Source organism: Polyodon spathula, chromosome 3 (genome assembly GCF_017654505.1).
Source record: "Polyodon spathula isolate WHYD16114869_AA chromosome 3, ASM1765450v1, whole genome shotgun sequence".
NCBI classification, from domain to species: Eukaryota; Metazoa; Chordata; class Actinopteri; order Acipenseriformes; family Polyodontidae; genus Polyodon; species Polyodon spathula.
In genome coordinates this window covers 5,646,954-5,661,576 of record NC_054536.1, presented here as the reverse complement: position 1 = coordinate 5,661,576, position 14,623 = coordinate 5,646,954, and the positions used below count along the sequence as shown (strand labels likewise).

Sequence of the window (14,623 nt, the reverse complement as noted above, 5' to 3'; positions counted from 1 at the left end):
CCTACTCCCTCTGCACCATTATAGTCACAGGGAAGAGTACATGCAGAGTGGCAGCAAGAGGATCTGCTGTCTATCGCTGCTTCTGAGGAGGCAGTTCATCAAGAGTTCCTCTCTGAGGAGCGTGACTCAGATGGCGCAACACCAGTATTGCATGTATCATTATTAGCAGAGCTTTTGCCACTGATTAAAGAGGGCCACGGATGCTTTGAGTGTTCCATGGCCTGTAGATGACAAGCGGAAACACTCAGTTTTTGAGGATGATCCCGCTCCCTCTCAGGTGTCTCCTCCGATACAACTGGATTTCCCCTTTGAGGTGCATTCATCCTGGGGTCACCCAGCTACAGCACCTGCTGCTTCACTTTCTTTGGGAACACTGTGCAGCCTGCATGAGGAAGAAAAACTGATTTTCCACCAGTAGATGCCGCTATCACATCATTGGTGCAAGCCCCAAAGCTACCACTTTTAAAACAAAGATGCTACCTGCCTGAATAAGCAATGCAGGGTTTCTGAGATTGCTTAAAAAGGCTTACTCAGCTGGTGGTTTTGCTGCGCGGCTGGGTAATTATAACAGCATCTTGGTGGCTAACAAAAGCTGCTTGTTGAAGTCTTTCAGAGTGTTACAGACCCACACCACAGCAGCTCGAGGAACTGCGGCTGGTGAATAAGAACCTGCTCCGTATATCAAAATTCAACAGACAGGCAGTGGGTAGGAACCTAGCTGCTTTAGGGGCACTGTCTGTAGGCTATATATTGGTGGACACAGCCTGCTCACCTACACTAAGGCGTAGCGCTGGGAAGCGTTACCAGGAGAGAGGTTGTCACCACAGATGCATCCAGCCTTGGCTGGGGCGCCGTGCGGAACGGCAGGGGAGCGCAAGGAGTATAAAGAACCCCATGGCAGGGTCTCCATATAAATATTCTGGAACTGCAGGCAGTGTTTCTAGCCTTGCAACTCTTCCTTTTTTACAGGAGGTGCAAGGCAAATATGTGCTTGTCCAGACAGTTAACACTACTGTGGTGGATAACACACACGACATAAACCACCACGGCAGCCTCAGGTACCCCAGTCTCCATCGGGTTGCCCGTAAGCTGTTGCTTTGGGCGCACCGTCACCTCCTTTCACTGTGGGCATCTTCCCGTGATGGCGAATTAGGCAGCAGACCTCCTTTTAAGGACAGTCCCCAGTGCCTCAGAATGGAGGCTTCACCCAGAAGTGGTGAGCCTCATTTGGAAACGGTTCAGGAGAGCACAAGTGGACCTGTTTGCCTCCCAAGAATCGACCCACTGCCCGCTTTGGCTCTCAATAACGGGAGCCGGGGACCCGCTGGCAATTGATGCCTTGGCACACCAGAGGCCGAGGCAGCTTCTGAATGCCTTTCCTCCACTCGCCATGCTCCCACTGTGCTTAGAAAAGATCAGGCAGGACCAGGCAAGGGTGTTATTAGTAGCCCCTTACTGGCCCAGGAGACTGGTTTTCAACCCTGATACAGGTCCTGAAAGGCCAGCCATGGAGCCTACCGAAATAGCGCGACCTGCTTAGTCAGTCGCGGGGGACTTTGTGAAATCCTGACCCATTGAGCCTGCAGCTGCAGCTCTGAACGGCTCCATTTGAGCCGCCTGGGGCTTTCTAATAGTTATTGACACTCTGCAGAATGCCAGAGCGCAATCCATTCATTCCCAGTATGCGTAGAAGTGGGGTGTTTTTCAAATGTGGTGCCTGCCTCAGGAGTTAGATCCTACAACCTGTTCCATAGAAGTTATACTGCAGTTTTTACAGGACCTATTCGATGAGGGGAAATCTCCCTCTACATTAAAGGTCTATTTGGGATTCATGTCTGCTTGTCATATTAAAATTGATTCAGTCTCCCGATGAGCTCATTTCCTGGGGGGGCAATTTTTAAATGGTACTCGGCAGTTTCAGCCGCCTATGAAGGATACTGGTGCTTGTTGGAGGCTTAATGTGGTCCTGGAAGTGTTTATGAAGCCTCCCTTTGAACCCTTCCCTTTCATTCAGCGGAGCTGAAATATTTATTAATGAAAGCTGTTTTCTTGCTTGCTATTACATCTGCTAAGTGGGTTAGTGAGATGCAAGCTTTTTCAGTTGCAAAAGCCTACTTAATTTTTGCAGAAGCCAGGGCGAAAGTCACACGTCGCACTAATCCTGCTTTCTTGACAAAAACCACCTCTGCATTTCACATGAAGCAGGATGGTGGAGCTTGAGGCTTTTCTTCCACCTCCTTTTTAGTCTGATAGAGAGAGGTAGCTCCATACGCTTTGCCCAGAGCAGACACATATTATGTGGACAAAACCAAAAGTTGGAGGCAGTCTGAGCAGTTTTTTTTATCTGTTATGGGGCTAAGTCCCATGGGAAATAGTTGTCTAAACAGACGCTGTCGAGATGGATCAGATACGGTTCAGACTACATATGAATGAGCCAACTTGCCCCCTCCTGAGACGCTCACCCCCCATTCTACCAGGGGAATGGTAACTTTGTGCGCTTTATTCCAGGGCGCAACTGTCAGAGACATTTGAGATGCTGCAGTGTTGGCTACGCGGTGCTATCAGCTGAATGTTGTGGATCCACAGAACCCTGGGTTTGGAACAAGAGTGTTAAGGGTGGCCTCGAGACTTGGAGAAGAGTTCCCCTCAGTGTTTTAGTCTTGTTACTTGTACTGGGTTCCTCATGGTAATGGCCAAGGTGGCCTTGGCCGAGTGTTATAACTTTTCACCTGGTCTGCAATCTTCCTTGTGACAGCTTTGGTATGTCTACCCATGAGGTAATGGTTACATTTCATACTTGAAAGGGAACGTTACGTTCTTATCACAATCCTGGTTCCCTGAAATAGAAATGTAACCATTAACCTTCAAGGTCGCTGTGTCTTATTGCAGTAGTCTTGAGGGAAAAATGATGACGTTTTGAGTGTCAGTCTCTTTTATGCCCTCAGGGGCAGGCATGATTGGATCACTGACACTATGTGCAGCTTTGGAATATCTATTCAGGTTAGATGATATCAAAGGATTAATACCCATAACGTAATGGTGATATTTCTATTTTAGGGCACCAGGGTTATGATAACGTTTTTACTGTTTGACTGTGTTTTAGGAGTCAAGCATGTGCAGGACTTTGACACTGCATAATGTAACATTGCTACCTGCTGGACAGTATTTCATTCACGTCTTTAAATTTGGATATGGGCACTGTCTACACATTTCCTATTGCCATTAACTTTTGTGGCTTGATTTTTCTGATCACACTTTGAAAAGCATTTTATGCTAAATATCTAAGAAATTGTTTAATATATACCTAATTTAAATAAGGTTTAAATAAAGATATTATAAAACATGAATAAACCAATGTTAACATTTCAACAATAAAAATTAAACAATTGTGTATTTCTATAAATGTAGGTATTGTACGGTTGATGTAAAAGTCCTTTTATACTTTGAACACATTCCAGTGACTTCAACAATAAATTAAACTAAAAATAGAAGGGAAGTCAACTGACCATTGTGTCTTTTTTTTCAAGTTGTTGAACATTTTCTAAATTGCTCATCTCCCAATAGTGATTTGCTGCCACCTTGTGGCAATACGGATTTACTGTAGACAGCTCAGTCATTCCTCTATGCAAGGATATTATAACCACTAAAATATTCCCAAGAGTGGTTGCTGTAAGCATAATGTTTTACTGTACTTACTCACTTTTACCCACTGTTAAATACTACAGCACTGTGTACAACTAACTACTGTGCAGAGACAGTGCACACGTTTGTGCTGCTGTCTTTCTAATATAATAGAGTTCGTGCCACTTTCTTGCCAGTACAATAGATACAATTATGCAAGCTCCACTTGTATGTTATTTAAGCTATAAAGCTGTTATGCATACAGTGGCACCAATGTCAGGGAAGCCAGACTCTCTCCGATAGGGGATAAGCTGTTGAAATAAAGTTTGACAGGTAAGTAACCTTAGTTCTTGCCTTTAAAGTACAACGTGTCCTCAAAGCAACAATGCAGTTATCTTGGGTTCTCGCTAATTGGTTATATACAGAAACATTGCTGAAAATCAGCAGAATGCATCACAGTAAACAATGTTCCATACTGGAACTAAAGCCAAACGTATTAATCACATTCACGCTCATCTTTGCTCACAGCAGTTTCCCAGTGTGTCAAAACCAAAATTCAACACAAAACTGGGTATACAAATCTGACATTGTAGCTGTGGATTATTATATATAGTATGATGCTGGCATCCACTCTCTGCTGCAGTATCATTGCAGCTGTGAATTATTATATATAGTATGATGGTGGCATCCACTCTCTGCTGCAGTATCATTGTAGCTGTGGATTATTATATATATTATGGTTATCCTGGGTAAATGAATGATCTCAGCAACACTTTGTGGACACACACACACACACACACACACATATATATTACAGGAACAGTCTGCGGGAATGTTCTATATATTCTAGTAAGTTGGAAATAATGACCACATAGTCAGCATTTACTTGGTTAGAATGCTTATAGGAATAACTGCCTTATATATACACACTGTGTGTGTGTGTGTATATATATATATATATATATATATATAAACCACAAGCATAAAAGGACTGTTGGGTTTTATAGCTTTAAACGTTTGATGAATGATTGTAATGGGTGTTACAAAATGTTCCCTACAAGATCGAGTAGTGCTGTGTAGACTATCTGCATATATTCAAACTTCTACAGCTGCTGTCTTGTGACCCTGATGATTAGACCCCAAAGTCAGTTGCTTTTTGGTTTATGACCGACTTGAAGAAATTGTGACTGGCTAATCTGACTAGCTGAAAAAAATACTTGTCTTAAGATTTGCAACCGACTTATTTATCTTTGATGTGACAGTGCAGCAAAAACAAACAGCACAACACATTGGAGTGTATTACTTACTAGCTAGGTGCAAATCACTGAGCTAAGGGTTTGGCTAGCCTGGTCTCACTCTGTGACATCTGTTGCATTGCACACAAATTATTGTACTGCAGACAAAAAAAAGGTATTATTCTATTTGTTTTCATAGGTATAGTTAAAGACTGTCTACTACATATTTAAAATGCACACGATGTAAGATTTCAAGGCTTGTGCCCGAAGGCGATTGAGAATAAACAGCACGTTACCAATGTTAACAGCCTTCATTGTCTACCGCTAATATTTATGTAAAAAAGAGAGGTTTTACAAATTAATAATTGTACCAGTGTGTTTTCAAGCACACCCACACACTTGATGCCCATGAACATTGATAAGACTACACCAAAAATAACCAGAACTGATGCAATTACAGTATATAATTAAAAAAAAATAACTTTGTGGAAACTTCAATGAGATGTACTGTCTGAAAGGGCTGTTAAAATCAATCTGGAATCAATGCTGGCACTTCGTTTCATACGCGTGGTGTTTGGTATGCTGATTCTACATTGTGTGGCACTCTGAAAACCACTGAATATATATATATATATATATATAATATATATATATATATATATATATATATATATATATATATATCGCATCTCTAAGGTATTCAACTTTGAATATGTGAGAAAAGAGAACCTGAGATGACATTGAATCAGTTTCAAGAAAAGGTATTTTTGGCATGGACAACAAGGATTATTGGGGAGATCCTGATAATTGTATATCAATATTTTTTTTCATATTAGAGATGCAAACAATTAATACACTAGGGGGAAATATTAAAATCTAATTTTGCAGTTTCCTATTATAATAATACACTTGGCAGTTACCATAATTTACAATAACACTCTGTGCTTTATCAGGCTTGCCTGTACTTCACCATCACCATCGCCAATGGTGTAAGTAAACCTTTACAAAAGGATACCACAAAGACATTTGAATGGTTTCCTCTGTGTAACTCAGGAAGCCACTTTGAGTGACTAGCCATTACAAGAACTTCTTGTGCTTGAAACATCTGACTTCCTGTTTCCTGCTCATTAACCAACTGGCTGCCCTCCAAATAATCTAATTAAATGAACAACGAGCAGGGTTTATAAATGCCTATCCTGCTTGTATCTGACTCTTTCTAGTGTTTCAGTTCAGTGGTGCTGTGTGCAGAAAAGAAACCAGGTGAGCGTGTTATAGCTTCACTGCATGTGTAGATTATTGTTTCGTCATGAAATATTAACTGCTGAATTAAAATAAATCCTCACGACCTCAATACAATACAGCAACAGAGGAAAAAATTGACCTATTCCACAAGTATGCCAAAGCACTGAACTTTTTACCATCAGGAAGATCCCTTTCATTAATTTCCATTAAAGCATTCTTATTCTACCTGTTACCTGTAGATATGTAAATGGATTTTCTTAATTACAGTTAACAAAATAGTTTCATATTTTTCTCCACCAAGCAAATCAATTCACTATGATGTTCAGTTTTGAAAGAAACAAAAGATATATATATATATATATATATATATATATATATATATATATATATATTAGCTCAAAGAGCCAGCTGCCCAACGTTTCGATATGTTGTACATATCTTTCTCAAGGGAGCCTGTGTTTGAATCAAAACATTGGAGGTATTTATAGGTGTTTGACAGCATGACAACTACTTGTTATTGTTTATATTCAAATCCATGATTTATTCCTACATGATGTAATGGTGTTCTATATGTGACATCACTTTATATATATATATATATATATATATATATATATATATATATATATATATATATATATATATATTCATTTTAACCCGTGTCCTGAGTTCCTGGCAGGAATAGGATCCCACCTTCAATTGCACACGGAAGTTTAGTGTGCCATTGGAATCACCTGGAACCTCATGGGACTCCTAAGACTCAGTCACAGGTTGTGTAGAAATATATGTTTAAAAAAAAACAAAATCCTAGTATATATATATATATATATATATATAGATATATATATATATATATATATATATATATATATATACTCAATAAAGGTGTTTATTCTTTGGCTCGATAAAAATAATTGAACCCTGAAAGGGTTCAAACTTGGTGTCTGGTACTACAAGAAACCTCTGTCTGCCATTCTTCTACTCTGTCACACTTCCTTTGTCATTTCACCTGGAGAATGGAATTGTCCCTCCCCTTTCAGGGCCTTCTTTCCTGTCATAACCAACCAGCTGCTTCCCCTCATGACTGACATGCTTTGCAGCCAGTGTAGATACCAGGTGCCATGTTTGTAACCTTTTCTAAAACTGCATCCCTGAGACTTATACAATCATAAGAATGCATGACAGGCAAGATTGTTGCCAGTATTTTATCAGCTACCTCCCCTTTAATATTAAAGAATACGTCCTGCAGCTTCAAATGTCATTTGAATTGCTTTTTACTTAACATTTGATGATTTTTGAAATCCTTCTTGGTTATGTTGCCCTAATGTTGAATTATTTTCACAAGACTGAATGGACTTCCTCTTTCAATTAAGATCACATGACAATATGATCCACCTCACATCAAACAAGCTCAAAGGCAATTCTCTTAAAAGAGGTAGACAATGCTATAGCGGTTTATTACACAGTGAAACAAAGTCATATTTTACCCAATTGAGGCAAAGTTATTAGCATGTGATGAAGTCAAATCATATGTAAAGGCATAGAAAGCATTAGATCTGTTTTATGTACTGTTAATCAGGGATGGAAATAAGACTCCTGTTATTGCATAGCAGTTTCACCCATTCCAGGTTTTACTATTAGCCTTATTAAACTCATAATAAAACCAGGAATTGATCAAACTGCTATGTAATGGGGATCTTATTTCCATCTCTGCCGTTAATGTATATTTAAAATGTTAAAATCTTGTAATGATATTTTTACATTATGTATGTACAACATGTTGTTTATAATGTCTGTATACCACTTAGGAATACAGAGTAAAAGTATTAATGTAAGCAATTAAACATGGCATGCTCAATACAGCACAGATTGCTGGGACATAATGATCTGTTAATTACCTCTTTAATGCATCATGCTTACTAACTATTCCAGCAAAAAACAGTTCAGTTACTGGGACCGCTTCTGAAAAGACTCCCACAGTTGAAGACAAGGCAGAAGAGTCCCACCCCACGTGGTCACTTAATCTGGGCATTGGCAGTTTCAAAGGAAGGTACATGACATCCTGTAAATTGATTAGGAAGGTTTTATTTGCCACAGCAGCATTACAGTGTGGCATATTGACAGTACAAACACCCTGGCCTATATTTCCCCTTATAGGCAAATCACAGACAAATGGCTTCCTCCATAGTAAATGTATAGCATGGGCAATTTGCCCATGTTATCTTTTGTTTCACCTTGCCAGCCAAACAATACCCAGAAATAAACACAATGGGCTGCGTGGGAAATCGTTATATACTTCAGGGAATCTGGTCTGTGAGCTCATGACAGATACTTTTGAGCAGCCAATATAAGCTGTACTGCTTAGTACTACCTTTCATCATGTTGATGCATTGATTTAATTTGAATTCTTACTTATACTGTTCAACGCCTGGATAAACTAGTAATACCAGTACACAATGTTCAATAGTTTTGGTTTTAAAAGCAGAAGCAAAATAACCGATCTGAAAACACCAGAAAACTGTCTGTACAGCTCTTCGTAAATATTTTAAAAGAATAGAAAAGTGTAATAAAAGCGATGAAAGCATGGTAAAGCATTGGTAAGCATTATAAATTCCAAAGAGGAATGGCAAAGAACATTTAAAAAAAAACAAAAGAAAACATGCAAACCCTGGCCATTTGCAGTACATCTATGGGAAAAGCACAGGGAAAGTGCAAAAATCTTCTGAAAATGTACCGTGGTTAGCCTTTATAACGGTCCCCATGCTATTCATATTCCTACCATTGTTTTTAAATTTGATACTTCTTCGTTGAACACCTTCTTTGCTGAGGAACCTACCAAAGCCAAACTCCTTTTGCTGGACATGAATGGATAGTGTACTCTCTTCCTCAGTGAATTGCAGTATGAATGGGTAATGTGCTCTCTTCCTCAGTGAATTGCAGTATGAGTAGATAGTACGTTCTCTTCCAAAATGAATTGGACAGTTAATGACCTGAAAACCTTTCATCTGCCAGCTGACTGGATGCATAAAAAGGAAGAGAATTTTATTTTACATAAACCCTGTGCGTCAAATGCACAATGACATTGAGAGATTGCCCATTGAATTCACCAGAACAATTAGCAATTAAGAGCCGAGCACCACATAAACCAGCACAGAGGAAAAACAGTGCACACACATACAAACTACATTCATCTTTAGGCTACATACCACACCACACCATACCAAATTCATTTATATGCCGTCCATGTGCAAGCAACTGTCTCAGCAATCCGGATAACATTAGGAAATTAGTTTCAAAGTGGAGATGATCTGTCTGTTCGACTGTGTGTGTGTGTCACGCCTAATGCTTATTCGATTGTGATGAAACTTGAAAAGATCATTCTTCAGCATGTTATAAATAGCATCAGAATCTGGGAGTAAATGAAGGCCCCCTGTTTGTCTGTCAGTATGTAAAACTTACATTTGAACATCAGCAGTGGATATAGGTCATAGAAATCAACCTTTTTTTTTTTTAACTTTACAGCTGGGGCAGGAGATGAATATCACTGATGCGACTTTACATTTTAATTGTATTGGTTTCATTTTTTTTCATTATACTGAACATTTAAAACAAAAGTTTAAACATTTAGTTTTTTTCCACTTGCTTTATTAATGAAAAAAAAATACAGTATACAGAAGCATCGACAAAACAGTTCCTTCCCACAAACACACCGATTTGATATAATAGGTCCAAATTAGTAACCAAACCAGTTTTGAAGAGCAGACTGGGTTGTGTGTTTCTATTTACCATCTGGCAGCAGTCCTGTCTTATGGAAGTATCTGTGGTACAGCTGTTGTCATGACATTCACCCATAGCAACACAGACAGAAACTGTTACACAATCTACTGATGACACTTTGGGACACACTAAATGCAGCCGCTGTGTCGCTCTGGCCACAGCCACTGTGTAGGATTCTCAAGAGCCCTCCTGCTTTCTTTGCAGATGTCTTTTAGCCTGTGCATGTACATTAATGGCAATCTTCTTTCTATTTGAAAAGAATGTTTGATCATTTAATTGAACTGGGCTCCATTAGTTGTTTCTCCCAGTATTTCTGTATTCAGGGAGCTTGGTATAATATGAAAAACACAAAGCCCTGTGAGCTATAGTCTGTTATAATAACAGGTGTAGGGCCACCCTGGGCAGCCAGAGTGACGCAGATTCAATCTGCAAGGCATTTTAATTGTTCGGGAGAGACTTGTGATGACCCATCCCTCAATGGTTACTGCCTTTAAAATCTGATCAGGTGGTTCTGATTCTGATATTTCATTGGGTTTTATTTGAGTAATGAAAACACCTGCCTACCAAGCAATATGCTATATTTTGCATGTGTCATCCATACCCTGCTTATGAGCCAAATCTACTGGCCAGAATGTAATAGGAGTCAATGGGGATTGAGGGCAATTCCAGACAAAATCACTTTGGTTAAAATAACACTGCTATCAATCATAGCTATCAGTGATACAAATATCTAATATCAGTGTGGGAAGTAAAAGCATTAGCTTAGAAAGATTACGTGCAAGTTAATGTAAGGTGTTCCAATATTCCTTATAAGCATCACACTCTAACATACAAAACTCTGTACAGTCTACATTTATATATATTTTTTGTGATATGTGAATTTTTACAATGTGTTGTACTATAGCACAGTGTAGTGATGCAACACTTTATTGATGAACACTACTGTAACCAATGCAATTCTTAGCATTCAATTTTGACAGGGTGATGGTGAACTCGCTTATTATCACCACTGGACAACATCTGATGCTGTGTAAAATACACAGTGCGATTTCTACGCTCCCCGAATGGCGTGTGTTGCACATTTGAATGCATGCTCTGCGAATCACACATGGTACTTACTGTATGTATACAAGTCGCGGGTAAAACTTAATTACACAAACAAGTGTAAGAGAGCGGTACGTACTTATTGGTACCATAACAACTCTTGTATCATTTATGAACACTGAAGGCTGTTTGCGTTGACGTCTGTCTGTTGCAGTGGTGCATGAGTGGCTTGTTGAACTGAGCAGTCCAGCATGGCCTTAAATTGTTTAAATAAACACAAAATGTCTTACTAGGGACACCGGGATTAAGTTACGGTGTAGCCTGATCTGAAATGAACCCCGAGGGTCTGAGAAGTGATAACACCGACTGCACTTTTAATAAGTATTAAAATAACCACTGTATGCCCCACAAACGACAAAGTCAAACTAATGTAGCTGCCCTTCTGCCAAGCGTTGTTAAGCTTCACTTTAAAGGGGAGTGTTTACTGTATCAAATCGCAGTTCCTCCTCGCTATCTGCTACAGCGCGTAACGATCACTCCGATACTGGCGAGGCGCACGGGTTCGGGTAGCGCAGTTCAGCCACCAGTGTAACAATCACTCCGCGTACTGGTGAGGGCGCACGGGTTCAGGTAGCGCAGGCGCTGCCACCACCTTTGAAGTCCAGTAGGTCTGGATATATTGAACAAACTGAAAGAATGCCAACGACAGGCAAGGATAAATGTCGGTGTTTATTTAATAGTCGAATTAAAATCCGCAATCGCATGCTATAAAAACTATATAAATCACAACAGTAGCAGCTGGGGGGGGAGGGGCTTAGGTTTAACAGGGAATTAATTAATACTAAACTGCTCGTTATATAAAACCAGACTATAACGCATCTAAACAAACAAAAAAAAAATACACACTAAACCAACCCAAAGCACAATAGAAGCCATAGTGCAATACCAAACAACTCCAAATAATAAATCTCCATAGTGAAGTGCAAAACACACCTGCAAACCCCTGAGGCGACGCCAACTCCAGTCGGCAGTCCACACGAGGTTATAAACGGACTACAATATCGCAGAACCCTTTTAAAAGACATCACGCATATTTAAGACATGGCATGATATAGTTAGTGTTTTTAGAGTCAACAAGCAGTACTATTCGAAGGAGACTGTCAAAACACCGCTATAGGGAGAGAGAGAGAGGGTTTTATCTTATTGAAATGATCACTCTTGTCAGATGCAAAACGTCACACGCAGGTACTAAAGAAACGCCTTCCCAGAGCTTGCTGCTCTCTGTTTGGCGTCTCGTTGCTACTAGTAACGCCTTGTATGAACACCAGCAACATCGCATATTTATACAGTTGCACAATTAATGACTTATTCTACTTGTTTGATGTATATAATGAAACGTAATTACATTTAATTATTGCATTTATCACAATGTATCACACATGGGGATTGCATTCATTTGCAGTCCCTATAAGTTTTTGTTTTTAATTTTTAAACGCTATAGTTAGTTGCGGGATTGTCATGCTATACAGAGTCAGTTAGATGTGATTGTACATTAATTTTATTGTAACAGTATACATTACTTGCCACGGATAAGTACATTATGTTTAATGTACTATTAATTACTGTTTTATATGGATTAATTCATTTATTTTTGTGGGTAACACTTGTAAATGTGTCTGTAATTCACGATGAATTACATATGAACTCATTTATCAGCATGGTAGGAATTCATGATGAATACACTTCTAATTCTAGTAATTTAATTCTGTGTTTGCGATTCATCATGAATTACATATCAACAGACAATTATTTTAGTGTTACCATTCATTTAACAGCGTCGACAAGGCTGTTCACTCTTGCTTGCGTAAAGATAACATGTCGTTCCTTTCCACTAACAAGAGGGCAGCAGTAGTTTTAGCAGCTGTTTGCATTACGATTGGAAGGCCACTCATGATCGCTGCATCGTCTCTTTGGTTCACAGCCGCAGCCAGCCTCCCGCAACTACCTTTCAAAGCTGCGCTGGGCTGCGCTGGGCTGCGCTGGGCTGCGCTGGGCTGCGCTGGATCTGCACACATTGTTGAGGGTGGAGCTTCGTGACGTCATGCAGCATCCCTCGCAGAACGGGCTTCTGTGCAGAACTGTGCAAATATGTGCAGAACTGCGGAAATCTGTGGCAGAAGAATGCACTCACAATATCATTAATCTCACTGTTTTGTTACCACCCACTTGAACCGGAACCTTTTTCAATCGAAATACTTGGGGCTGCGCTGCCTGTGTTTGCTATGTGCACTGACAGGAGCTGCGACGCTTGCAACGTTTCGTTAATTTACTCCGCTTGTCATAACCAGATTCATAGGCTTCAGAAATGACGAGGGTACAATAGCAGATCATAGTGTCTTAGTTATATATGGGTACAATCGCAAAAACTCCTGCGTGGGATGCGCACATTTCACAATTTGACTAAGGTTTTTGGGAGAGGGTTGAAAAAGGAGAGAGGGGAGAAACTTATCTTGATTTTTTCTCCAATTCGCAAATGGCTTTCCACGGCTGCTGCTGCGAACTAGGACCGAACGAGGGTGCATAACAGATCGGATACTTCATTGATGTGTTGCAGTTCCACACTCGCCGCCCTAGTCTTGCCGTTAACCAGAGATTTGTCTATCTTTCCCTTGCAATACCCAGCACTAATAATAATAAGGAATATACAAATAAAGTGAAAGATGGGGAACACGACATCTTGCTGCGTATCATCCAGCCCCAAGCTGCGGAGAAATACACACTCGAGGCTGGAGTCCTATCGTCCAGAACCCGAGCTAAGCAGGGAAGATACTGGCTGTAACCTGCAACACATCAGCGACAGGGAGAACCTAGACGGTAAGGCACTCACTAGCAATGCTATTGGCAAATATCTGACTATGCTATTTAAAAACAAGCTAACCCTAACCCGTCAAGAGCTTTGCGAATACAATACTGGACCCATTCATTATCAAACCAGAATAGCTGTTGTTCTTCATATCGTCATGTCGAGTCAACATGGAAAACGTAGAAACCTAGCATAGCATCATTAATATAAATGTCTGTGATATACAGTCGTATCAGTGGGTTTTATCAGTGAAAAACATGCAGTAGAATGCCAATGGATAAAATATCCACAATAAACATTGTTCGTTCTCCAACTCAAAACAACATCATCACCATCTTCATCTTCATCATAATTATAATTGGGATCGTGTCGTGCTTGTTATATCATCGCAACTCCTTCCTTAATAATGCAAATAAAACGGTTACGATTTAATAATGATGTGCTACAGCAACCTTAGTGTAAAGACTTTTATTTTATTGTTCGGTCAATTGTCAATTACTACGTGCTGAAAATCACTTGTCTGGTACTTTTACTATTAATATACGATAATCCATCTTGACTGTTAGCGGTGTAGAATACCTGCTTTTGTAAAATGAGAAGAATTTCTCTCACTGAATTAACCGCTCTAAAAAAATAAAGTCAAATCTCTGTTAAGGGACGTGCAAGTTAATGATGTGTGTAAGTGGGCGGATCTCCGGATAGGACGCAGGTATTCCCAGGTAGAAATGATGTTAGTGGCAGTTCCATCGGATGCAGTGTAATAAAGGATTTCAAAGTAAAGCATTCTGCAATTTAAATTTGTAACCCAGCTTAACAGTGGGGTGGACTAAAGATCAGATGC

General features: G+C 39.8%; 1 protein-coding gene across 4 annotated transcripts in view; it reads left to right on the top strand.

Annotated features, from left to right (window-relative positions):
* Window positions 1-13,032: 13,032 nt before the first annotated feature.
* Window positions 13,033-14,623, top strand: part of LOC121310929 (cyclin-Y-like) — a 70,432-nt gene continuing 68,841 nt past the window's right edge. For 2 of the 4 annotated variants that reach the window (XM_041243840.1, XM_041243837.1), the window contains exon 1: window positions 13,034-13,793. In XM_041243840.1, the coding sequence (XP_041099774.1) occupies window positions 13,640-13,793 (154 nt within the window). In that variant the 5' untranslated portion in view covers window positions 13,034-13,639. Of the gene's footprint in view, window positions 13,794-14,623 lie in introns of all 4 variants that reach the window. The other 2 variants (XM_041243834.1, XM_041243841.1) reach the window with 2 other exon arrangements.